General features: G+C 40.9%; 1 protein-coding gene across 2 annotated transcripts in view; it reads right to left on the bottom strand.

The window, feature by feature from the left end:
• Positions 1–8,454: 8,454 nt before the first annotated feature.
• LOC120533166 (NACHT, LRR and PYD domains-containing protein 12-like) overlaps positions 8,455–25,487 on the bottom strand; it is a 33,770-nt gene continuing 16,737 nt past the window's right edge. The window contains exons 5-9 of one of the 2 annotated variants that reach the window (XM_039759879.1): positions 21,988–22,161; positions 18,290–18,463; positions 17,881–18,054; positions 13,418–13,591; positions 8,455–8,756 (exon numbers count right to left, since the gene is read on the bottom strand). In XM_039759879.1, coding sequence (XP_039615813.1) covers positions 8,645–8,756; positions 13,418–13,591; positions 17,881–18,054; positions 18,290–18,463; positions 21,988–22,161 — 808 coding nt within the window. In that variant the 3' untranslated portion in view covers positions 8,455–8,644. Of the gene's footprint in view, positions 8,757–13,417; positions 13,592–17,880; positions 18,055–18,289; positions 18,464–21,987; positions 22,162–25,487 lie in introns of those variants that run through there. The other variant, XM_039759880.1, reaches the window with a different exon arrangement.

Below are 25,487 nucleotides of genomic sequence, written 5' to 3'. Positions count from 1 at the left end.
AAATAGGGCGGCACAGTGGCGCAGTGGGTAGCGCTGCTGCATCGCAGTTAGGAGACCTGGGAAGCGAATCCGGGTCCTCCCTGCGTGGAGTTTGCATGGTCTCCCCGTGTCTGCGTGGGTTTCCTCCGGGTGCTCCGGTTCCCTCCCACAGTCCAAAAGACATGCAGGTTAGGTGCATTGGCGATTCTAAATTTCCCCTAGTGTGTGTGTGTGCGCCCTGCCCGGGATTTGTTCCTGCCTTGCTCCCTGTGTTGGCTGGGATTGGCTCCAGCAGACCCCCGTGACCCTGTATTCGGATTCAGCGGGTTAGAAAATGGATGGATGGATGGATATTGTGTTACTTTGCTCCTGTACAAAGACTCCTTTTAATTTCAGATAAACACCACAATGGTGATGTGTTCCATTCAAAAGTGAAGATAACGGTGATTGTAAAATTCGTCAACAGATTGTTAAAGCTGGGAAAGTTGCACAATATTCTTATTGACTGTACTAGTAAAGCAGGAGCTGAGCTTGTGGAGAACGCCTTTCATTTACTGGTCACTTTTTATGTGGATCCTCACTTTTAGCAAGTAAGTGTGTGTAAGTCACCAACAGAGCCAGAGTGTGGGCACATGCAGGTAAAAAGAGTTTCCTGTGCAAGATCATTTTGAGAAACTGGGGAGCTCAATATTGTAGGGAAGAATCTGGAGTAGAGCAAAGCTTAGATTTGCAGGAAGTACACCACTGGGAGACACTGGAGAGATTATACATGGGGTGGTCAGGAATTCACAGAAGGTCCCGAAGACCCAGAGTGTCCAGCTTAGCGTGCTGGTGCTGCATCTCTCACCATCACACACAGATGGAGAGCAAGGGGAAGAAGTGAGTTATTGGTCTCTCAGAATGAACTTGGCTGCCTGCATTTAGGCACCTGATTATTATGTAGCAACTTTATTCAGCAGAACATGCAAACTGGCTGTGAAACAGAGAGAGAGAAAGTGAATGAGGGAATAATAAAGACAGAGAGAGAGAGAGAGAGAGAGAGAGCTGCTGCACAGGACATACCTCAGGGCCTAAGTGACCATATCTGCCGCTACCGGGTGGGACTGGTGGCCTTGATTTCAGTGCTAAGTGTTTGTGTCCCACCTCTGCCACCTAATGGTGGACCGCATTGAGAGAAAGAGAGAGTGGGGGTGTCAATCCTAAGGAATTCTTCACTCATACTAACAAGGAGACAGAGATTTAATAATAACAATTAACTTGAAGTACCTGTCCTTGAAAAAAAAGAACTCAAAACTTAGGGCGCAATGAGGGGTTACGCATTCTCTAGCCACAAGACAAGAAGTAATGTGGGTAAAATAAAGTAGTGTGACAGCTAAAATGACCACAAATAAATAAACAAACGTCTTCTCAAGACCATTTAATCCAGGTCAGGGGCTCAGAGGGCTTGGGTCTTTTCTTAATGCATTAAGTGCAGGGTGGGAGACAACTCTGGATAGGGTACCAGTCCATCGCAGGGCCCATTCATACACATGCATCCATACTAACTCACACTACATTATATTTAAATGCAGGAGTATTAATGCATCATTTAAATAGGTGCTAGGTGTCATTTCCAAGAAACACAAACACATTAAAAGTCAAGAACAGAAACATCATTACTGACAATATTTTAAAAATGTTAGCAGCAGAATGATTTAGTGCAGCAGCAGTAGTTTTGAAAAAGAGTATCAGAAAGTGGGAACAAGTCCTCAGACAAACATTCAGAGATGCCAGCCATGCTATGGTGCCCTCACGAATGTCTGTGATAAAGACACATTGTCCTTGATTTAGCCCTCTGCTCCACAGTTTAAAATTACAAATCAAACAATTCAGATGTGATTAATGTGCACATTGCAGACTTTCATTGAAGGGGATTTGCATACATTGGGGTCACAGCATGTAGGAATGATAACACTTTTTCTACACAGCCCCCCCATTTCAGGGCACCATAATGTTTGGACACAGCAATGGCAGATCTATTACAATACAATTCCATACAATTTATTTTGTGTAGCCCAAAATCACACAAGGAGTGCTGCAATGAGATTTAACAGGCCCTGCCAAGCTTTGACTCTTTAAAAAGACAATGAAAAACTCAAAAAAAAAAAAATGGAAGAAACCTTGGGAAAGACAGTTCAAGGAGAGACCCCTTTCCAGGTAGATTGGGCATGCAGTGGGTGTCAAAAAAACAAAACAAGGTGGGTAAATACAATACAATACACATAACTGAACACAAGTAATCCTCAATTCAATTGAAATATCACAAGTACTACAAGGATTAAAGCCGTCATATTTAGTTCTTTGTCACATATCCCTTACATGCAGTGATTGCTTGAAGTCTGCAATTCATCAACATCAGCGGGTGCTGAGGATCTTCTCTGGTGATGCCCCGCCAAGCCTCTAATACAACCATCTTCAGCTCCTGCTCATGTTTTGGGGGCTTGTCACCTTAATTTCTTTCTTCCACATATTGAACATCTGCTCAATATGATTTAAATTGGGTGACTGGCATGGCCATTCAAGAATTTTCAATTTTTTAGCTTTAAAAACTCCTGTGTTGCCTTAGCAGTATGTTTGGATCATTACGTTATTGTAGGATGAAGTGCCATCCAGTGAGTTTGGGGGCATTTACTGGAACTTGAGCAGATCAGATATTTCTCTGCACCTCAGAATTCATTGTGTGACTGCAGTCAGCAGCTCCATCATCAGTGAAGAGAAGTGTGCCAGGACCTGTGGCAGCCATACACGCCCGAGCCATAACACCCCCAGCACCATGTTTAACAGATGAGGTGGTTTGCTTCGGATCTCGGGCAGTTCCTTTATGTCTCCACACTTTGCTCTTGCCATCACTCTGAGGTTCATCTTTGTCTCGTCTGTCCACAGACTTTTCAGAGAATTCTGACTCTTTTCAGTCCTTTGTCACAAACTGTAATCTGGTCATCCTGTTTTTGCGGTGTTCATCTTGCAGTGTGTCCTCTGAATTTCCGTTCATGAAGTCTTCTGCTGATAGTTGTCTCTGACACACACACACACACATCGGCCCTCTGAAGACTGTTTCTGATCTGTCACAGAGGCGTTTGGGACTTTTTCTTTACCATAGTGAGGATTCTTCTGCCCTCAGCTGTGGAGGTCTTCCTTGGCCTACCAGTCCCTTTCTGATTACTGAGCTCACCAGTGTCTTTCTTCTTAATGATATTCCAGTCAGTTGATTTTGGTCATCCTAAGGTGTCACCGATGTCTCAAATGGTTTAATTCTTGTTTTGTTTTTCAGCCTCAGAGTGGCTTGTTTGACTTTCATTGGCGCAGCTCTTGTCCTCCTGTTGAACAATGACAATGACAAACTCCAAAGGGTAGAAGCAAGCTGAGGTACCTTATGAAGCAATGAAACCCACCTGAGGAATCACAAGCACATCACATTATGGTGCCCTAAAAATGGGGGGACCATGTAGAAAATGTTTTGTCATTTCTACATGTATGTAAATCCCCTTAAATGAACGTCTGCAATGTGCATTTGAATTACATCTGAATCAATTGATTTGTAATTTTAAACTGTGGAGCAGCAGGGTAAAACAAGGAAAAATGTGTCTCTGTCCTAAACATTATGGAAGGCACTGTATATGCCAGTCAGGGCTGGTGCCAGGTAAAGATCTATATAGGGGCATCTGAAATTATAAAGGGGTGTTGACTTTTCAGTTAAAAGGGAACATTTACAACTGCCTAAGTGAAACTTTAATTTCACTTTATTAATTTATACTTTATTATTTATTATTCTTATATTTATTTCATTACATCTTGTCTGAAGAAGGGGCCTGAGTTACCTCAAAAGCTTGCATACTGTAATCTTTTTAGTTAGTTAGCCAATAAAAGGGGTCATTTTGCTTGACTTCTCACTACATCCATAATGGCTAACACGGTACAACACCCTAATACTACTTTTAGATAGATAGATAGATAGATAGATAGATAGATAGATAGATAGATAGATAGATAGATAGATAGATAGATAGATAGATAGATAGATAGACACAATAAACAGTGATGTAACAATAAATATTGCCTAATATGCGATTATAGAATCTGTCCAGTTCTTTATTCAATAAATTGATATTTCATTATGCTTTTAATAACCTGTGCTCAAACAAATCAGAATGTTATAGTATCTTGGACTTCCTCCAACATTCATCTTCCTTAGCAAATCCATGCATTGGAACAACATGACGCGTGGAGGCGGAAGGACTGACCAGCACACAAGTAGCAGTTAATAGACGTTGGAAGCTCTTTCTGTTAATTAGCTCTTTTGTGACAGGACTGGACAAACTCTGACTGCGACGTCGAGTGACGCACTTGAACATCCTCTTGACTGTTCTGTTTTCTAGATTGTGACCTGGGACTTGTTTAATGACAAGATTGCATTCTTGGCAACTCCTTTGCCCATTTTTTTGCTCATAGTTTTCTATTTCTTTTTTGTTGATAAATCCCAATTTGTAAAAATTCTTTGTTTGTGCACAAGCTGGGGATTTACTGTCATCTTCCCTTGAGAGACTTTTTTGCTATATTTTGGGACATTTCATATTGTTTTCTCTCTGTTTGGGGCCTGCTAGGCCAAAGCCTATTGGTCATAGTTGTAAGTAAGCTGGACCGGGTGAGTGTCTTCTCGCCTCAGTTTTGTGCCTGTATTTTGGAGCCTTGCCATTTTGTTAAGCTTGAGACTCCACATGACAGCAGGTACATTCTGATGAACGTTTACCAAGCTCAGTTTTCTCATTTCAAACATTGACACCACAACACAGAAACTGCCAAACAACAGCTTGCTTTATTAAACTAGAAGTCCAACTAAAAGCAGAAACCTGCAGGTACATGGAGTCCCTGGGACTGAGTTTGAGATCCACTGTGTTTGACTGCTCTAGGAGGAGAACGGGCATCCCAGCCAGATCGGAGGCTGTTCCATTATCCAACTGGGAGTCCAACATGTCAACCAAAGGGACAAGAAAATAAGTCTGTTCCCAACCGGTATGTTTTAAAGGACAAACTGAGAAGAAATGAGGATCAGGATGGGTTTCCTCCCCCATACACTAGGTGGCAGTGGTCCTCCTATGGTAACCCAGTTGCGACACCCGCAGGGGTGCTTTGAAGTCTGGAAGTGCTGGTCTGTTGGTGTCGATAAGAGGATGCTGTTGTGTGTGAACCTTCCAATTTTTTCTATGGCCTGGAAACGCTTCTTGAAGGACACCATATGACACCGATAGCATTCCCAGGTCCAACATGAAAGCAGTCTGCCACCTCACCTCATTTGAGTGAGTCGGGAGGCAGCGGGCAACACTCAGTGGAGGTAGAGAGAAGGAAGAATTGAGTGTTATTGTGATGGCGTATTGTTACTGTAGCTGATTACTGGAGGGAGGAAGTGCTTGCGAGGATAAAAATCCTTTATTTTATTCTAATAATGTGTGGTGTGTTGCTATGTCTTGGATTTGAGGTTCACTGGTGAGCCCCTTGTGATCACACTGCTGAAAGGTAAAGCTTGGGGGGACAAAGACAATAAAATCTTTTCAATATTTTCTATATACCAGTATCTATAAAGTGTGATGAGGTGTGAATGTTTTCATTCTGAAAAATATACAAAAGTAGCAGCATTTTAATTACTAGAACACCCCAAAGTAACAAGGCCACTTACTCAAATTGTTATATTTTAGCCATGATATTATAGATCATCAGTTACCCACTGACCCACAAAAGGATTGTTAAAAAAAAAAAAAAAAACGAGGATACAAAGGCACAGAAGGCAATGCCTAGAAAACTGTCGATCTAATAGCAAACACAGTCCCAATACAAAACCCAGCAGTTCACAAAAAGCTCAGAATAACTGAAAGAGAAACTCACCAACACCACAAGCGCTTTCACAATGAACAGCAAGGGACTATGGGTTTTCTGGCAGTTCTTTGACGGTGATGCGTAGGCTCATCAACCTCTTGGGGGACCACCAAAAACACATGACATACAGCAAAACATGCCTATATATAAAGAAACTAAATAATCAACAATGCTAACATAAACAATGTCTAAAAAGGACATAGAAGAGACATTTGAACCCCAACCAGTCAAGGAACATTGGCTGAAATATAACAAGTTCTTTTGATTATTCAAAATTGTGTTTTGTGGATTTACTGGATTTGTGAGCTCTTTGCTGTTTTTTGACCTCATTAGATTTGTGTGCTGGGACTTGTCTGCCCATTTTTCAGGAAGACAATGTGATTTTTTATGCTCTATGGAGCTTTTGTGCTGCAGAACATTATTTTGTACAATACATCTTTTTTATTTTATTAAGATTCTTCATCTGCTCATTATACTTTTACAAGCCAAAGGTTCACATATCCTTCAACTTGTGGCACTTTTTGTTATCGTTGTTGGGATTTACACTAAGATACCCCCAAGCTCATGACACTAATCTGTCTCTATACAATACTAGCTGTCTCCCATGGCTCTGCCCACATAGTAGTGAAAAAGGACAGTGAGGAGGTCCCTGTCTTGCTCCCCACTCCTGACATCACGCCACATCATTCCCCCTCCCCTCAGCCCGCAGCCTCTGTCTCGGATTAGCGCGAATATACTGCTCCTGCAAGTAAACTACGATTCTTAGTGCGATGAGAGAAGTCGCTAAATCAACTAGAATGTTCAAGCAAATTATAGAAAAAAAACCTAATCTAAATCCATTAAGTAGTTCTCTCGTTCGCTCGCTAAGCAAGAGGTAAGGTACACCCCCAAGGCTGGAGCGTGAGTGAGGAGGGCCCCGTGCCCCTCCCCTCGGCCTGCTGCGTGTCTCTCAGATTCGCTCAAATAAATCGATACCGCAAGTGAACTATGATACATAGCGCACTGAGAAAGGCTGCAAAATCAACCGGAATGTTCAAGCAAATTATAGAAAAAAACTCGATCTAAATCTGTTAAGTAGTTCTCTCATGAAAAACGGACAGACATACAGACAGACATTGGATTTTATATCTACTCTATATATATTGAGACAGATAGAGGGCGCTATCGTCCTCTTGAACCCTCAGACAATACGTCAGACACCAGGTAAAAGTTCAATAATTATTTATTTGGACAATAGCACAGTGCATAAGCACCCTTCTCTCCACAATACTCATTGAATTCTCAATAATCACAATAATACAATCCTCCAACTCTCCAAGACGTGTTGCCACCCTGCCACCCAGCTCAGCTCGCCGTCTGGGGATTTCCTACAGTCCTTTATATTCCCATCCCATCCTTCAGTCCATGTGACTTCCTATCACTTCCAGGTCAGATAAAAAAGTCCTCTTCTTCATCCTGGAAGTACGTCATTCCCTCTCTTGCCTTGACTAAGATGTCCTTCCAGGTTATAGGTGAAACCAAAGTCTTTGTGCCTTCCTGCAGTGTCCCCTGGAGGTCCTCATGGTATCCAGCAGGGCTGTGATGAAAAAATCCACTGTCCATGATGCCCTGCTGGAACTCGGGGTACCTCTATGTTGCATGCAGGGCTCCACCTGGCGGCCTGGGGGTATTGGCCGGGATGAAAGGTCGGCCATACCCCACAATATTAATATTAATATTAATATATATATATATAAAATCTTTAGCCTAAAAGTGATTTTGTAGAACGATTTTATGTCACATTTTTATGTCACATTTTTTGTCACGCTTTAAATCGGGCTTGTTTTAAATCTACATATATATGTTTGGTATCATTCTTTTCAGAATTTATCGAACTTTAATATGATGTTGTTAGATTTCCAGAATCTTTTTTCCATTTTTAAATAATTAACTAAAAAATATCAAGAACTCATATCTCGCGAGACAGGACTTTGTGCCAAAAGATTTAACCACACCCAGGGCTGGAAATAACACACAAAGAGTAGGACAACTGCTGTACAGGCTTTTAAATGTTTGAAGTGCCATGCGAGATGCAGATCACATGGCATGGCAGCAGCAGCAGCTGATTGAGCAAAGAGGAGGTAAAAAAACTGTATTTGTTTCCCATTGTATCACTGTTTAAGAGGGGGTTTCGGAGGAGCGACCACATATCTTTGAGGTGCATTCAGCCCCCCTCTTCACAGCGCGAGTGGCAGAGACATGAAGTGGTGGCGCGTAGTACAGGCTGGGTAGGGGGACCCCCTAGTGTGTGTGTGTATATATATATATATATATATATAGAGAGAGAGAGAGAGAGAGAGAGAAAGAGAGGGATGGTGCCCTTATTTAAAGATGCTTTTGCAATTCACTTTTCAGCATACCCTCCAGTATTTTACATACTTTTAACATGAAGAAAAGTTTTTCAGATCAAATGGATCAGATTTCTTTAAATAAAGAACATAATACATACTTCTGTTTTTTTTCATGAAAGTCATAATGTAAAGCAGTTTATAAATTTCAAGTACAAAATGGAAAATGGTTGAGTGTTAACGCAGTATCAGTGCCAAAAGGTGCAATGACTCACTTTGGTCACACAAAGAGTCAGAGGTGAGCACACAAGCAGCTACATTGTGCTTAGAATAGATCCCTATCCATTTTTTTGATCCACTTCTCTTATTTAATTGTGCTTAGGAGACAAAAAAGTACACTTTCTTGTGAAGCATTGTAGCCGAACACCTTGTTACTGAGATTCTTGTGTAGTTATTTTCATCTGGCATCCTGATCTGTTCAGCTCCTTCTCTAGTAATTCCAATTTTCTCTTCTCATCCTCACTGATTGTATTACCTGCCACCCTAATGAAGAGATAAAAATGTCAGGTTACACTATCATCAGGAATCATTTCATATTCAGCCAACACACAAGTGTCCCTTTCCCAGCATTGCTCAAGAATGGTCTCGCTTGATCATGGAAAGAGGCCTGCTTGCAAATGGAGGGAGGCTGAGAGAAAAGCCTGATGTTGTGCAAGAGGCCCCTTCAGAGTTTAAGCTGGACTGACAGTATCTCTTTTTTAGCACAGTGGCAGTACAGGTGCCTATGGCATCCAGTGGTTCAAGTTTGATTTCTACTCTGTTTGCCATATCAGAGTGGAGCGGGCATTGGGGGATCTCCTTGAGGAGAGACACTGCACTTAAGTCATTTTGTTTCTAAGTTGCACTCTGTAGTTCACCTATTAGTGATGGTGTCTGGTTTATTTTCTTTGTGGTTTATGCGACATATCTTATTTTATTTTCCTTTTCTGTAACCCGAGATACTGAAGTGAAACCATTCCAGTTTTACTCAACTCTTCTTTCAATGTCCACATCATCAAAAGGCATTGCCTTACAACATTTTTCACTCATGTCACCCAGTATTTCTCTGTATAACCTACGTATAGCTGCATCTTTTCCAGGTTCCCAAAGTCAAGCAGATGCTGAGCTGGTAAAACCCGTAAGTAAAGAAATTTCTCATGAAGTTCATTTTAAAAAAGCTTTGTGAAAATTAAAAAAAAGAGCAAATCACAAAATTCAGAAAAAGGTTATTACACAGGCAGAGTAAAAGGCAAATACGGAAACAATAGGTTTCTTCTCTGTTTCATTACAATCTAAGTTTTCTCTTGTTACACTTCAGTTACTTCTCATTGCATCCTTATTGGCTAATAAAGTACAACACTCTACTACTGTATACTTGAAGGTTGTTACTTTTCTATGGCAAACTTATATAGACTTCCCTTTAGTATGTCTGTATGCTCAGCATGTTCAGTACATTCAATACGTTCAGTATGGTTTGAAACTGTCTACCTTCCATGTCTTACCTTACCAGCTGCAAGGCAGATCATAAACTGAACTCATCTGTAGTCAGAATGACAAGAAAGAATTAAAATATTATATAATGTTATACTTGAACCTTTCATTGACTGTGCACTAATATATAGGCAAACATTTTAACATAACTAAAAAAATACTTCTTTATTAACTTAACCTAACCTAACTAATTACCAAATGGCTCTTACACTGCAATTGTTTAGTCCAGTATTTAGCTCCACTAGTGCTTTACATCCCAATCTCCACTACTCTTCATCTTCACACCTTATTGGCCCTGTCACCATCCAGACTCCTGGCTGAACTTACTGACTCAAATCATGTTATTCCATTTAACTATAGAACAGTTGGTGTGTGAGTGCCCTGCAGTGTGCTGGCACCCTGTCCCAGATTTGCTCCTGCCTTGCACCCTATGCTGGCTGGGATTGGCTTCAGCAGCCCCCCGTGACCCTGTGTTAGGATATAGCGGATTGGAAAATGACTGACTGACTGACTGACAGTTCCATATTTTACGGATCCCTTTAAGTACATCACTGCCAGCATCTTTTTTGCTCATACTTTTAAATGGGGAGATGAAATGGCCAACTTTGTTCTTTTTATACCAAGACCTTCAAAACTCATTTTCAGACAGTTTTTTTTTTCTGTCTCACTCTCTGATGTTTAATCTACAGTTGTACTAAGAACAGATTTTTAAACACTTCTCTGGCACTCTAAATTAATCATTCATTTCCTCATCCCATTTTGGTTCAGTTTTGTGTGTCAGATCCCTGACTTAGTGGTGCTTTATGCTTTAAACTGCCACATACTTGGGGAGTTAATGCACCCCCGGATGCCAAATGCTTTTTTGATGCACCTTTTAAGGAAACATCACAATTCACCAAGAAAATGTGAAATTTTAACAGAACACACATTTATTTTCATGTAAAGATCATCACAATTACTGCAACACTGATCATTTTACACACTGCCAATGAACTAAAAACTATAAAAAAAAAAAAACTATTGCAACAATCTATTATTATATGTTCAAGGTGCAACTGACACCATTGACGAAATTCAGTAAATCACTGAGCCAACTGCGCTTGAACTGGCTGCACGCAAGCACACAGAGGCTAACATTAACACTTGCAGGGTAGTCTAGTGCAGCGGCTGAGTTCCCAGAGACAGTGATGCTGATTTGCTAGGGGCCTGCAGTGGTCATGAGCTCGCTGCTCAACAAATGCACGGCACTGACTGATTAGCTCCGCTGTGCTGGCAAATTGCACTGGGAACCGACTATAGCTTGTTGCGGTGGTGTAAGGGTTAAGGATCCATTGCAGCAAAGATTGAATTTCTTTATCATTACAAACATATTTCATATTCCTCATTTTCCTTATGTTATTACAATGGCTTTTCAATGTTAGCATTTTAATTACCTCAGCCAAAACCTGCTTCCATGTGAATTTCTGTGTCTCAGGTGCTGCTTACTTAATACAATTACAATACAATTTATTTTTGTACAGTATAGCCCAAATTCACAGAAGAAGTGCCACAATGGGCTTTAACAGGCCCTGCTTCTTGACAGCCCCCCAGCCATGATGCTCCAAGAAGAAAAGGAAAATCTCCCAAAAAAACCCTCGTAGGGAAAAAAATGGAAGAAACCTTGGGAAAGGCAATTCAAAGAGAGACCCCTTTCCAGGTAAGCTGGGCATGCAGTGGATGTCTAAAAGAAGGGGGTCAATACAATACAATACACAGAATAGAACAGAGCAGAACAAACTAAGGAGTGTCACACACGTGCGACTAGGAGTGAGCTAAGTAGACCAAGTGGAGGTAATTACCTGCCAGGTCAGGGGGTGGCGGGGTGATCTCTAAACCTATTTCTGTTATCTCTGCAGACCAAATACGGGAAAACCTGCCTGATTTAACATCACTTCCTGTTCCGCGCCCATATTGATGTCACTTCCTGTTCCGGCACCCAGACTGACGTTCCTTCCTGTTCCTATCAAATGACAACACTTCCAGTTCACAGCATATAAAACCTAAATCCAAACCAGTTCAGTTCAATCTGAGAACCCAACCAAAGAGCATCCTATTGTTTTCTTTAAACAATATATGGGTGGTTTCCCCAAACCTTTCCAGTGTGTTGAGACTCATTCTTTCACAGGAGTAAAAATATACATTAAGGTCACATATATTACATTTTTGCTGAAGAAGCAAAGAGGATAAAAGAAAACCTGACTTTAGTTTAGTTCTGAATGCTATTTGGGTGCCTGTTGCACTCAGAGACAACTGGAAACCCGCATTTGTCAAAGCATCCAGTCAGATCCCACACACTCCATTTACCATCCACCAGCTGCATTTTATTTTATTTTTTTAAAGACTGGTAAAAAAAAAAAAATGATTAATGAATAGCTGTGTTTACCATGTTTGAGCCATAATGGCTATTATCTGTGATGTTTATGGGTATTACAGGTACAAAGAGGCAGCCCGAGCTGTCGCATGTTTCGCTTTCTCTTTGATGATTTCAGTTTGTGCACACAAGGGCTACGTTTTCAAATGTCACATTTGTTTGAAGGTTGCAGTTTTCATGTGCATCTTTAAGGCAGCTGTACACGTGTCACAATGCTATGCAAATCCACCATGAACATAAACATAAAAATATTAACAATTGCAATAAATATTTTTAAAAAATGCATCTGGCACATACATATACAGTATGTAGTGCAGTACCCCAAATATGTAACCTCCATTCAATTATATTGGGAATATAATTGTAGTTTTAATATCAGTATTCAAATCCTAAATATTTGCTAATTTAACAGCTCTGCTTCAAAGCAAATAACTGCCAAACTGTACATGAATAATATTCAGGAGGGGTGGGTGTAACATGAAGTCCTGGGGTCACTTTAGTTAGGTCAATTTTCAAAGATACACCTGCAGGTTTTCCAGGTTTTAGTCCGGGAGTCGAGACAGACAGGCAGCTCCTTTTATGTGAAACCTGTGAGTACTTCCAGTTTCTCATAATCATGGCCCGGGAGCACTTCTGGGTTAGACTGGAGCCCATTTCTCTTTGCAACCCCTGGCAGTGCCAATGAACACCAGTTCCCATGATGCCCAGTGGGAATCCAGGGGGCTGCCATCTAGCAATCCAGGGGCATCGTCTCCCCCAGATCGCTAGATGGCAGCTCCCTAGGGCTACAGCAGCCCCCTGGATTGCCATTTGATCTTATCTTTTTCTTTTTAAATACTATATATTAGATAGATAGATAGATAGATAGATAGATAGATAGATAGATAGATAGATAGATAGATAGATAGATAGATAGATAGATAGATAGATAGATAGATACTTTATTAATCCCAAGGGGAAATTCTCATAATCTAGCAGCAGTATACTGATACAAAAAACAATATTAAATTAAATAGTAATAAAAAAGCATGTAAAAGCAGACAATAACTTTAATGTTAAGTTTACTACTTGAATAGGCGATTGCCTAATCGTGTTTCTTTACCTTTTGTATAAAATAACTTTAATTTCATTTTGCAAAGCACTTTTAGATACATTGTATGAAAATGTACTATATAAATAAATGTTGTTGTTGTATTCTGTATTGTAATACTCATAGGGATGTAATAATCTGGAATAAGTTCATAAACACAAAGCGTTTTCTCACCCCAGTTTCTCTAATTTACAGTTTGGGTTTCTCAGCCCCTCACACAGCAGACGCACTCCTGAATCCTTGAGATTATTACCTCCCAGTTCCAACTCCTTCAGCTTCGAGTGTTGAGCAGCCAGAACTGAGGAGAGAGCTACACAACACCCAGAGGTGAGAGCACAGTCCTCCATCCTGTGAGGAAGAAGAGCGAGAGAGGAAATAAAACCACAGAGAGATACAGTGAATTCAATTTATTGTGTTATAGAGTTAATTTGAAATGGTAGCTATTTTTGTTCTTCAATCTACAATCAATAACTCATAAAAACAAACTGAAGACATTTTTTTCAGAAAGGAAAGGCTTACTATTATTAAAAAAAAAAAAACTGAAATTACTCATTCCTGTAAGTTTTAAGACCCTTTTCCAGCATTTTTCGGTAGCAATCATGGGTTTGAGTCTTCCTGGGTAAGTCTGTATAAGCTTTGCACACCTGAATTTGGTCCATTTATCCCATTCTTTCTAGTGAATCCTATGATGCTCCGTTTGATTGGATGAGAAGCGTCTGTCACCTGCCATCTTCAGGTCCCAAGTCTGAAGTCATGTGCAATCTGAAGCAGATTTTGTCTGAAGACCTTTTTGTAATTTGGCTGAGCAGTCTCCCTGCCACCGAGAAGTACTCCCACAGCATAATGCTGCCACCACCATGCTTCACTGGGATGCTAATAGGCAGGGGGATGAGCAGTGTATGGCATCATGCTTGAAATTCTGCCCATATAGTTCAATTTTTGTCTTATCAGACCAAAGAATCTTTTTCCTCTTGCTCTTGGGAGTCTTTTAAATTGCCATTTGGAAAGCATGGCTACAGTCTACTCTACCATAAATACCTACATGAAGGTTCTTCCATTTCAGAATAGGACATCTGAAGCTCTGTTTGTGTGACCATTGAGTTCTTGGTCAAATTCCTGACCCAGGCCCTTTTTGCCCAGTTACTCAGCTTGGCCAAATGACCTACTCAAGGTAGACTCCTGGAGGCTCCGTTTCACAATTATTGAGGCCACTCTGCTCCCGGGCACACTCAAACCTTTAGAAGTAGTTTCATACTCTTGCCTGATCTATGCCTCACCACAGTTTTATCTTGGAGATCTACAGAGAGTTCCTTGGACTTCATGGCCTGTTTTTGGTCCTGACATGCAACGTGATTTGTGGGTACACGTGTGCCTTTCTAAATAATGTCCAATCAATTCAGTTTGCCACAGGTGGACACCAATCAAGCTCTAGACATATCTCAATAAGAGTTAAAACAAACAGGATGAGCCAGAGCACAATTTGGAGTGTCACAGCAAAGGGGTCTGAAAACTTCTATAGGGTGGTCCAGATCTAATTACGCAATTTTCATTACGCTATAACTTATTAAGTTTATTACATAGAAAATCACCCGAAAAATCCCGAATTATCGAGAAGTATGCGAACTGACGACATGAAGAATCGTTTTTGCGCTGAACTGGAATCGTCCCTGCATAAATCAGAGTAATCCAGACGATCTGGATCTGCATAATTAGATATGGACCACCCTGTATGAATGAGAGATTTCAGTTTTTGATGTTTAATAAATTTGAAAAGCTTTCTGCAAACATGTTTTTCACGTTGTCATTAGGGATGTAGATTGATGAGCAAAAACGGCAAATGTATCTATTCACAATTACTTCTATAACAGAATAAAGTGCGCAGAAAGTGAATCCACTGTATACAGACAGACCCACACACAAGATGCAAAGGGTTTCCTTGCCTCAGTTTCTTTAATTTACAGAGTGGGTTCCTCATCCCCTCACATAGCAGACGCACTCCTGAATCCTGCAGAAAATTTAGTCCCAGATAGAGGTCAGTTAGGTTAGAGTGCTCAGTGGAGAGAACTGAGGAGAGGGAACCACAACATCTAGAGGTGAGATGACACAATGACAACCTGTAAAGATAAGGTGAGCAATAAAGAGAAAATGCTGGGAGTGACACACAGCAAACAGGAGCTCAAAGCAGTACACCCAGTATCCCATAATACCCTACAATCTCACTAGAACTCATCATATGCAAATTGAGCACAGTGCTTTATCCAGTGTCTGTGTGCGCGTATGTGTGTGTCTTTAAATGTAAAAACCATAAGGCTGTGAAATAAATACATGCAGTTCAAGGCAGAGGTTTCCATATACTTTAGGTGAATTCTTTGAAGCTCACTTTCTAACCCCTCCACAGATTTTATACTAACAAACTGTAAATGTGACGTATTATTTAAGACATCTGCTTAGTGTAGGGCAAAAGTCATTTTTCCCAATAACGTTCACAGACCTCAGAGTATTTCACTTCTTATTGACCAAATCACTGTTCCAGTGGGTCGCAAGGTTACTATACTGTGTTGATATTTGGTAGCATTGCCTTTAAACTGTTTAACTTGAGCCAAACATTTTGGGTCGCCTTCCATAAGCTTCTTACAATAAGTTGCTGGATTGTTGGGTCATTCCTCCAAGCAGAACTGGTGTAACTGGGACAGGTTCATAGACCTCTTTGCTTGCACACGCTTCTTTAGTTCTGCCCACTAATGTTCAATCGGACTGAGGTCAGAGCTTTGAGATGGCCACTCCACTACCTTGATCTTGTTGTCCTTAAGCCATTCTACCACAATTGTGGAGGTCTGTTTGTGGTCATTGTCCATTTGGAAGTCCCATTTGTGACTGAGCTGCAACTTCCTTGCTGAGGTCTTCAGATGTTGCTGCAGTACATCTCCATCATTTTTCTTCCTCATGATGCCATCTATTTTGTGAAGTTCACCAGTCCCTCCTGCAGCATAGCACCCCCACAACATGATGCTTGACAGTTGGGATGGTGTTCTTTCGCTTGCAAGCCTCGCCCTTTCTCCTCCAAACAAAATGTTGATCATTATAAGCACACAGTTCATTCTTGGATTCATCAGAGCAGAGGACATTTCTCCAGAAAGTAAGATCTTTGTCCTCTTGTGCCATTGCAAAGTGCAGTCTGGCTTTTTTATGGTGGTTTTGGTGCAGAGGCTTCTTCCTTGATGAGCAGTTTTTTTAGGTTATGTCTAGATAGGACTTGTTTTACTGTGGATAGAGATACTTGTTTACTTGTTTCCTCCAGCATCTTCACAAGGTCTTTTGCTGTTGTTCTGGAATTGATTTGCACTTTTCACTCCAAAGGATGTTCTTCTTTAGGAGACAGAATGTGTCTCCTTCCTGAGAGGTGTAATGGCTGTGTGCTCCCAAGGTGTTTATACTTGCATATTATCGTTTGTACAGATGAACTTGGAACCTTCAGGCATTTGGAAATTGATCCCAAAGATGAACCAGATTTGTGGAGATCTACTATTTTTTTCTGGGGTCTTGGCTGATTTCTTTTGATTTTCCCATTATGTCAAGCAAAGAGGCAGTGAGTTTGATGGTAGGCCTTAACACACATCCACATGTTGACTCCACTTAGGCAAATTGGCTATCAAAAGATAAATCACCTAATTACCAAAAGGCTTGACATCATTTTCTGCAATTTTTCCAAGATGTAAAAGGCACAGTTAACAAAGTGTATGTAAACTTGTGACCCACAGGAATTGTGAAATAGACAATAAAAAGTGAAATAATCTGTGAACATTGGAAAAAATTACTTTTGCCCTTCACAAAACAGATGTCTTAATTCATTCAGGGTGGGTGTCGACTTTTGTCAAAAGGAGGGTTTGATGGTGGTAATCAACAGTAAACGTTGACAAAACCTGCTGTTATGTTTTAGGTGGACTCCCTTTGCTATAAGGAAAGTTAATTTCATCAATTTGACCAACATTCCCTGTGCTCAAGTGAGCAGCGAGGAGTAAACAATGGCAGAAATGGCACTGACATCTGGCGAGAGACTGAAGCGAATGCATAAATCCAAAATACGCTGTGGACGATGTTTGCATATTATTACTGAATTGGACTCGGACTTGTCAGATTCTGATTTTGATACAAGTGATCGAAAACAAAAGTGAGGTACCAGCATCAGCTGATCATAGTCCTGAACAGGTTTGTGTAGCTGATGCACCTACGGCAACATTCACCTGGGAGGACCACCACTTACAGTGACAAGAAGTACAAACCATATTGCAATACACTGCGCCTGCTACTGCCTCCCCTGCCATGCAAAGATAGCCTGGCAGCCAGCCTGCCACGCATTTCTGGCGAACTTGTAGCCATAGCGTGCAGCAACAGAAATTTTATGTTGATTTCTGTGTGAAACCATTGCTTTTTGTGCTTTCAGAAAACTGTGTTTTTTGGAAAAAATATACAGCCCTTAAAGAGTTAAATGATATGTCAAATTGATAGTTTGTTAGTATAAAACCTGTGGAGGGCTTATAAAGTGAGTTTTAAAGAATTCACCCCAAGTCTATAGAAACGTCTGACTTCAACTATAAAACATTTGTCTAAATTTATTTACACACATTTTGTGTACTCACACCAGGCCCTTTAATTTGCAGTTTCTGCTCCTCAGCCCCTCACATAGCAGACGTACTCCTGAATCTTTCAGCTTGTTGTCTCCCAGCTCCAGAGAAGTCAGACTTGAGTGTTGAGCAGAGAGAGCCGTGGAGAGGGCTGCACAACATCCAGACGTGAGACCACACGACATCAGACTGTCAATCAGCAAAGAGGAAGAAAAGACACAGAATGACAGAGGGTCAGCCCTATTAATTGTTCTGATGTGCATGTGACGAACTACAAATAAAAACTGAGCACAAAAAGACGTTTGGTCTGAACTTTCATATGAAAGTTATAACACTGTATTTTGTTCTATGTGACTTAAAAACACAATTATAAACCCTTCTGAAATGAATTCATAAAACACGCACAAACACAGAGTTCACTTGCCTCAGTTTCTGCAATTTACAATTTGGGTTCCTCAGGCCGTCATATAGCAAGCGCACTCCTGAATCCCCCAGGTTATTGCCTCCCAGCCACAGTTCAGTCAGATGTGAGTGGTCACTGGAGAGAGCCGAGGAGAGAGCTACACCACATCCAGAGGTGAGATAACAATTAGACAGCCTGTAGAGGTGGGAAGTGAGGAGAGTGACTGAGAGGGAGTGATGGTCATGTAAAATATACAAGCTCAACTAATCTGATTTCATTTGTGAAGCCAGTCTACTTCATCACATTTGATTTGAACACAGTACTGAATTCTGTATACAGTCAAGTCCATAAGTATTTGGACAGTGATTTGAAATGAAGCAATCAAGATGTAACTGAAGTGTTGACTTGCAGTTTTAATTGAAGACGTTTAACAAAAACACTGTATGAGCCATTTAGAAAAGACAAGACATTTTTGCACATGGTCCCCCTATTTTCAGGGACTCAAAAGTATATGGACAGACTAAGATAATCATAAATATAATGAACATTTTCAATATTTGGTTGCAGATCCTTTACATTCAATGACTGCCTGAAGTATGAACCCATGGCCATCTCCAAGTGCTGAGTTTCCACCCTAGTGATGCTGTGCCAGGCCTTAACTGCAGTTGACTTCAGGTGCTGCTTGTTCGTTGGACTTTATGCCTTCAGTTTTGTCTTCAGCAAGTTACAACACGGGTTGTAAATGACATTCTGATATCCTCTGATGAAGGAAATTCCACTGTAATTATGTTGTTGGACTTAAGTGCAGCATTTGACACCATTGACCATTCTATTTTACTGCACAGGCTAGAAAACGATGTTGGGCTTACAGGCCCCGTGCTCGCTTGGTTCAGTTCTTATTTATCAAATCGATTCCAATATGTACAGAAATGTGCAGACAGTACTCCATCATTATACACAGAAGTTCAATATGGTGTCCCGCAGGGCTCAGTACTGGGACCTTTACTGTTTTCACTTTACATGCTTCCACTGGGATCTCTCATTAGGAAACATAATGTTAATTTTCACTCGTATGCAGATGACACCCAGTTATACCTTTCATTTAAATCAAATGAAGTTTCTCTGATGTTGTCTTTAATTAGTTGTGTTAGTGAATTAAAGGAATGGATGAATGAGAACTACTTGTCTTTAAATACAGATAAAACAGAGATGTTAATTGTTGGAGGGAATGACGCTGATCACAGCAATATTTTGTCGTCATTTAACTCAGTTGGAATCCCAATTAATTTTACTGAATCAGCCCGCAATCTAGGAGTTATCTTTGACTCTAGCATGTCATTTAAAGCGCATATTACAAAGTCGTCCAAAACATGTTTTTTCCATCTTAAAAATGTTAGGAAATTAAAGCGCTTTCTAAATAAACAGGATTGTGAGAAATTAATTCATGCATTTATCTCTAGTAGGATTGACTACTGCAATGCGGTGTTCACTGGCTGTTCAAACTGTTCTCTATACAGCCTCCAGTTAATCCAAAATGCCGCTGCAAGAATTATTACAAGAACAAGAAAATATGAACACATAACCCCAGTTCTTAAATCTTTACACTGGCTCCCAGTTAAGTTCAGGGCAGATTTCAAAATCCTCCTTTTAACATATAAAGCATTAAATGGCCAAGGTCCGCTTACTTGTCTGAACTTATCATGACTTACAAACCTGAGCACATTAAGATCTCAAGATGCTGGTCTGCTTAGGATTCCAAGGATTAATAAAATAACAGTGGGAGGTCGAGCTTTTAGTTACAGGGCCCCTAAACTGTGGAATGGTCTTCCTGCTTCTATAAGAGATGCCCCTTCAGTCTCAGCCTTTAAATCCCGGCTGAAGACTCACTACTTCAGTTTAGCATATCCTGACTAGAGCTGCTGATTAACTGTACATACTGCATCTCTGTTGTTAGTCATTAGCACTATAACATAAGTAACATGATAATTATATTTGAATACTAACCCTCACCTATTCTGTTTCTTTTCTCGGTACCCAAATGTGGCAATTGGTGCCACGCCCACCTGCCAAGTTGTTTGCCTGCCTATGGTAAAGTCATCCCTGATGGAGGATCACAGGAATCATGAGAAAGAGGGGTCCTTTCATCGGAGCAACGTTTCAGCCGTGGCATGGCCAAATGGGGAGGCAGCTAGATGGATGAGGTCTCCAGGACTCTAAAAATATCCAAACCTAATTATGTCATATCATCTACTGTTAAACCGTACTTCTAAAATTTTTATTATTATGCTGTCTTAAGGAATTGTTCTGTTCTGTATATTGTATTGTATTGACCCCCTACTTTTGACACCCACTGCACGCCCAAATCTACCTGGAAAGGGGTCTCTTTGAACTGCCTTTCCCGAGGTTTCTTCCATTTTTCCCTACAAGGTTTTTATTGGGAGTTTTTCCTTGTCTTCTCAGAGAGTCAAGGCTGGGAGGCTGTCAAAAGGCAGGGCCTGTTAAAGCCGCTGTGTGATTTTGGGCTATACAAAAATAAACTGTATTGTATTGTATTGTATAAATGCATGTCCAATGGGGTTGAAGTAAGTTGATGGACTTGGCCATTGAGGAATATTCCACTTCACATTGCCTTGAAAAGCATTGGGCTTGCTGTCACAGTATGTTTTTGCTCATTGTCAGTCTGTACTATGTAGTGTCATCCTATCAGTTTGCAGCATTTGTTTGACTCTGAGCAGACAGTGTACCGTCCTGTACACTTCAGAAATCATTCTGTAGACATTGGTGATTGACTTCCATTGGCAGCCATGCATGATCATGTCATAACACTGTCGCAAGCATGTTTCAAAGATGATGTTGTATCCACCAGATCATGAGCCATTTCTTCTCTTCTCTTCTCCCTCCTTCATTCTGCTATATATTGATCCTAATTTCATTTGTCCAAAGAAAACTGTTCTAAAACTGGACTGTTTTTTTTAAAAAAATGTTTTCTAGCAAATCCAAATCTGTCCTTCCTTTGTTTGAGGCTCACCAGTGGCTTGCAGCTTGTGAAAAACCCTTTTTTACTTTCATGAAGTCTTCTCTTGATTTTGGATTTCGGCAATGGGTGGTCTACCTACTAGAGAGTGTTCTTGATTTAGCCACATGTTGTGAAGGTTCTTCGTCATCAAGGACAGAAATCAGTGATTATCCAGCACAGTTGTCTTCTGTGGTTTTCCAGACCTTCTGGTGTTACTGAGCTCACCATTGTGTTCCTTCTCTTTTGAACCTCATATTGAGAGTTCACAGTGACAGCTTCCAAATGCAAATTCCACACTTTGGAATCAACTCCAGACCTTCTGCCTGCTTAATAGTTAATGACATGATGAGGGACCTGCTCACGCCTGACTATGGAACAGCTTGGCAGTCAAATGTCCAAATACTTTTGAGCCCCTAGAAATAGGGGGTGGGGCTATGAAAAAAAAATGGCTGATATGATATATGATATTTTTGTTAGACCCTTAGAATTAATGCGGAAAGTCTACACTTCAATCACAGAATGATGACTTCCTTGCAAATTGATTGTAGTGGTGCACAGATCCAAAATTATGAAAATTGTGCCACTGTCCAAATACTTATGGACCCGACAATGTTTAACACTGTCATTCACAGAGAGATTAGGGTTAGGTTTAGGGTTAGGATTAGGGATAAAGCCATGGTATTCTGATTCAGTGTTAACTCACCTCAGTGTTTCTAATTTACAGTTTTTGCTCCTTAGCCCCTCACATAGGAGACGCACCCCTGAATCCCCCAATTTATTGTCATTTAGCCACACATCAAACAGGTGTGAGTGTTCAAAAGAGAGGGCAAAGGAGAGAGCCTGACAGCATCCAGAGGTGAGGCCACATGCCTTTAGCCTGTAAAGATGAGGAGAAAAGTGGTGAAGAGTCAGAAAATGCACAGACAGTAACTGAAGACAAGATATTTCTGTTGCAAATTTTTTTTTCCCCCATTTGATTAAAAAATAAAAACTCCTCTATAAAACCATTAGAAAAAAATCTGTAAACCTTGTGAGAAATCAGCAGTCAGATATAGGAGCAAAACTGGGATGTCAAAAAAAAAAAATAAATAACAAAGTGATTTTAATGACAGGAACACAAGGTTTACCCACAAACTCAAGATACTCTGGAAATGTTCAAGGTGACCTTTAAACCGCTGCTCTGCTAACATCAAAAGTTGAGCACACTCTGGAGAATTCTGGGAAAATTGCTATGACAAGTGGCTCTTGCAATAGCAGTGTCCATAGAAAAAGAAAGATGGAGTTGTGTAGATACTGAGAAACAATTTAAAATTCATAATCCTTGTGTGATAAGGTTGCTGTCTGATTATTTTTTTTTCCAATGTCACACATGTGTACGTTGGGGACAGCTAAGGAGCTCTAGTGATTGTAGTTACCTGCCGCTCCAGGGGGTGGCACTGTGTTTGAATGCCTATTTTCTTCCTTCCTCTGCAGACTGGATGATAGAGAGCTGTAATATCTGACATCACTTCTGGTGGCTGTCCATCTGGACCCGCCTCCTCATGAGAAGTTCGGCCATTTTGAGTTCAGTTCACTGTGGAGCTCCAGTCTGAAAAGATGCCCTTTTGAAGTTGCTGCTTTGGTTTTATTTGTTTTTCAATTATAAGGGGGTCAGTGGGTGTTGCCCCTACTCTTTAACGTTGTCTTTCTAATGTCTTACACTGCGGCGTGCATGGACGTAGCGACCCAGAAATCTCTCAGTTTAGATGTCACTTTTTTCTTTATTTAATCATTGCTATTTTACTTTTAAGCACATTCAGCAACTGAACTCCGTCTAGCAAACTGTACTCAGTCTAGTACAGTTCACATAACATACTGTAATATTGGATATTGGAATCAAGGGCTTTTTTCCCCACCACCACCTCCCAATATCCCAGATGAGCTTCTCAGCACATCGGTGCTCACCTGGATTGCCACTCCAGAGAAGAGGCATCACAGGTGGAGACAGCAGAGGAAGTAGAACAGGGGTAAGAGAGCCGGTGTTCATGTTAGACTATAGAACTCTCCGAACAAGTCAGCTCTATCCAGTCTGTTTGTCACAAACACCCAGTCTTTAGTCCAGTGGTCTCCAGTTCTGGTCCTGGAGGGCTGCAGTGGCTACAAGTTTTCATTCTAACCCTTTTCTTAATTGGTGACCAGCTTTTGCTGCTAATTGACTCCCTTTCTTTTCCTTTTAATTGACTTGTTTTTTCAGATTTGTTTCCCTGAATTTCTTCAGTGTTCTTCTCAATTGCTTCATTTCTTTCCTTGAATGGCACGCAAACAGAAATTAAATGTGAAGTGAGTGAGCCAACAGAAAGCTAACTAAGCCAAGGCTTAAACTCCAACCAATTTCACTTCAACAGGTTGCTTAATTAGGTGACGATTTTTTCCCGAAATGGGAAAACTCATTTCTTCCTGATGACCTCAATCACTTCTTTGCATGGTTTGACAAGGACAGCAACCAACCTGTTACCAAACTAACCCAGCATGAGGCCCCATTATGCACTCTGGCGCCGAAAGCGCATGAGGTGAGGTAGGCTCTAAACCACATTAATCCTAATAAGACAGTTGGCCCTGATGGGGTTCCTGGATAGGTTCTGAAGCTTTGTGCAGATCAGCTGACAGAAGTGTTCATCAACCTGTTTAATTTCTCTTTAGAACAGGTTACTTTCCCCACTTGCCTCAAGTCGTCTACATTTGCCACTATTCCAAAACAGGCAGTGTCAAGGTCCATGAGTGGCCCTGACCCTTATTGTTCCGAAGTGCTTTGAATGGCCTATCCTCAGACACATTAAGAGCAACATCCCCACCTCCCTGGACCCATACCAGTTCACTTACAGGACAAACCAGTCTACTATGGACACGGTCTCACTTGCCCTTTACACTGCCCTGTCATGCCTGGATCAGAGGGTCAGCTTTGTGCAGATGCTGTTCATCGACTACAGCTCTGCCTTCAATGCCTTCCCCCCCCAACAAACTGGTTATCACACTAAACAACTTGTTGTCTCGACTCACACTTGTGTAACTGGACTTTAGATTTTCTCACTAACAGACCACAAACTGTGCACATGGGTGAGCACTTCTCTTCATTAGTTGCACTGAACACTGGGGAGCCACAGGGCTGTGTGCTGAGCCCACTCCTTTACTCCCTCTTCACAAATGACTGCAAACCTACCCATGATACTAACATCATAATAAAGTTTGCAGACGACACCACAGTGATAGGCTTGATCTCCAATAATGATGCAGCAGCCTATAGAGAAGAGGATGAGAACCTGAAGAGTTGGAGCCACAACAACAACCTTGCACTCAATTCCTAGAAATCAAAGGAACTTATTCTGGACATCAGAAGACTGAAGCATTAATGGCAAGAGGGTGATTCAGATTCTTGAGTGTCCACATCAGCCAGGACCTGTTATGGACAACAAACATAGCAGTAATGGCCAAGAAAGGTCTTCAGAGGCTTCACTTTCTGACGAGCCTGAAAAAGGCACAACTCTCACAACTGCTGATTAACTTCTACAGGTGCCCCATAGAGTCTGTCATCATGTACTGCATAACAGCATTGTACTCTGGCTGCACTTCAGAGAACAGGAAGACCCTCCAGCGTATCATCAAAATGGCTCAGAGAATTACTGGTGCTCAGCTACCATCACTGGAAGATATCTTCACTAGCCGTTGCAGCAGAAAAGCAAAGAACATCTGTAAATATCTAACCCACCCTGGCCATAGCATTTTTCACTGCCACTTCCTCTAACAGAGACCACCACTGATTGAACTGAACTTCTGCATCAGCCACACATACTGCAGTCACACACTTCTACATGACCCTTGTGGAGTTCATGGCCATTACATTGACTGCAAACTTCACTGCGACTTCTTTTATTATTTCTCTATTTATGCTTACAGGTTTATCTTTACTTCTACTCTGTGTATATTTGGAACTGTAAATAGTAACTGTGCTACTCATAGTTTAATGTTTTCTTCGTATATTGTTTGCTCTTATATACTTTTATCTAAGGCCTCTATAGGCTTGCTCCAAACCATACTTCATTGCATTGTACAGTGACAATGAAGCTATCTTGCATCTTGATTATGTCAATTAAAACATTTTTCTGTTTTTTTCGGTCAAGGAATCGATTTCTATTATCAATTTCTTACTACAATATATAATTTGAGTTT

The sequence above is a fragment of the Polypterus senegalus genome, chromosome 8, assembly GCF_016835505.1.
Source record: "Polypterus senegalus isolate Bchr_013 chromosome 8, ASM1683550v1, whole genome shotgun sequence".
Lineage (NCBI taxonomy): Eukaryota > Metazoa > Chordata > Cladistia > Polypteriformes > Polypteridae > Polypterus > Polypterus senegalus.
The sequence above is the reverse complement of the archived record's forward strand: the minus strand, read 5'-3'. Positions and strand labels throughout refer to the sequence as shown.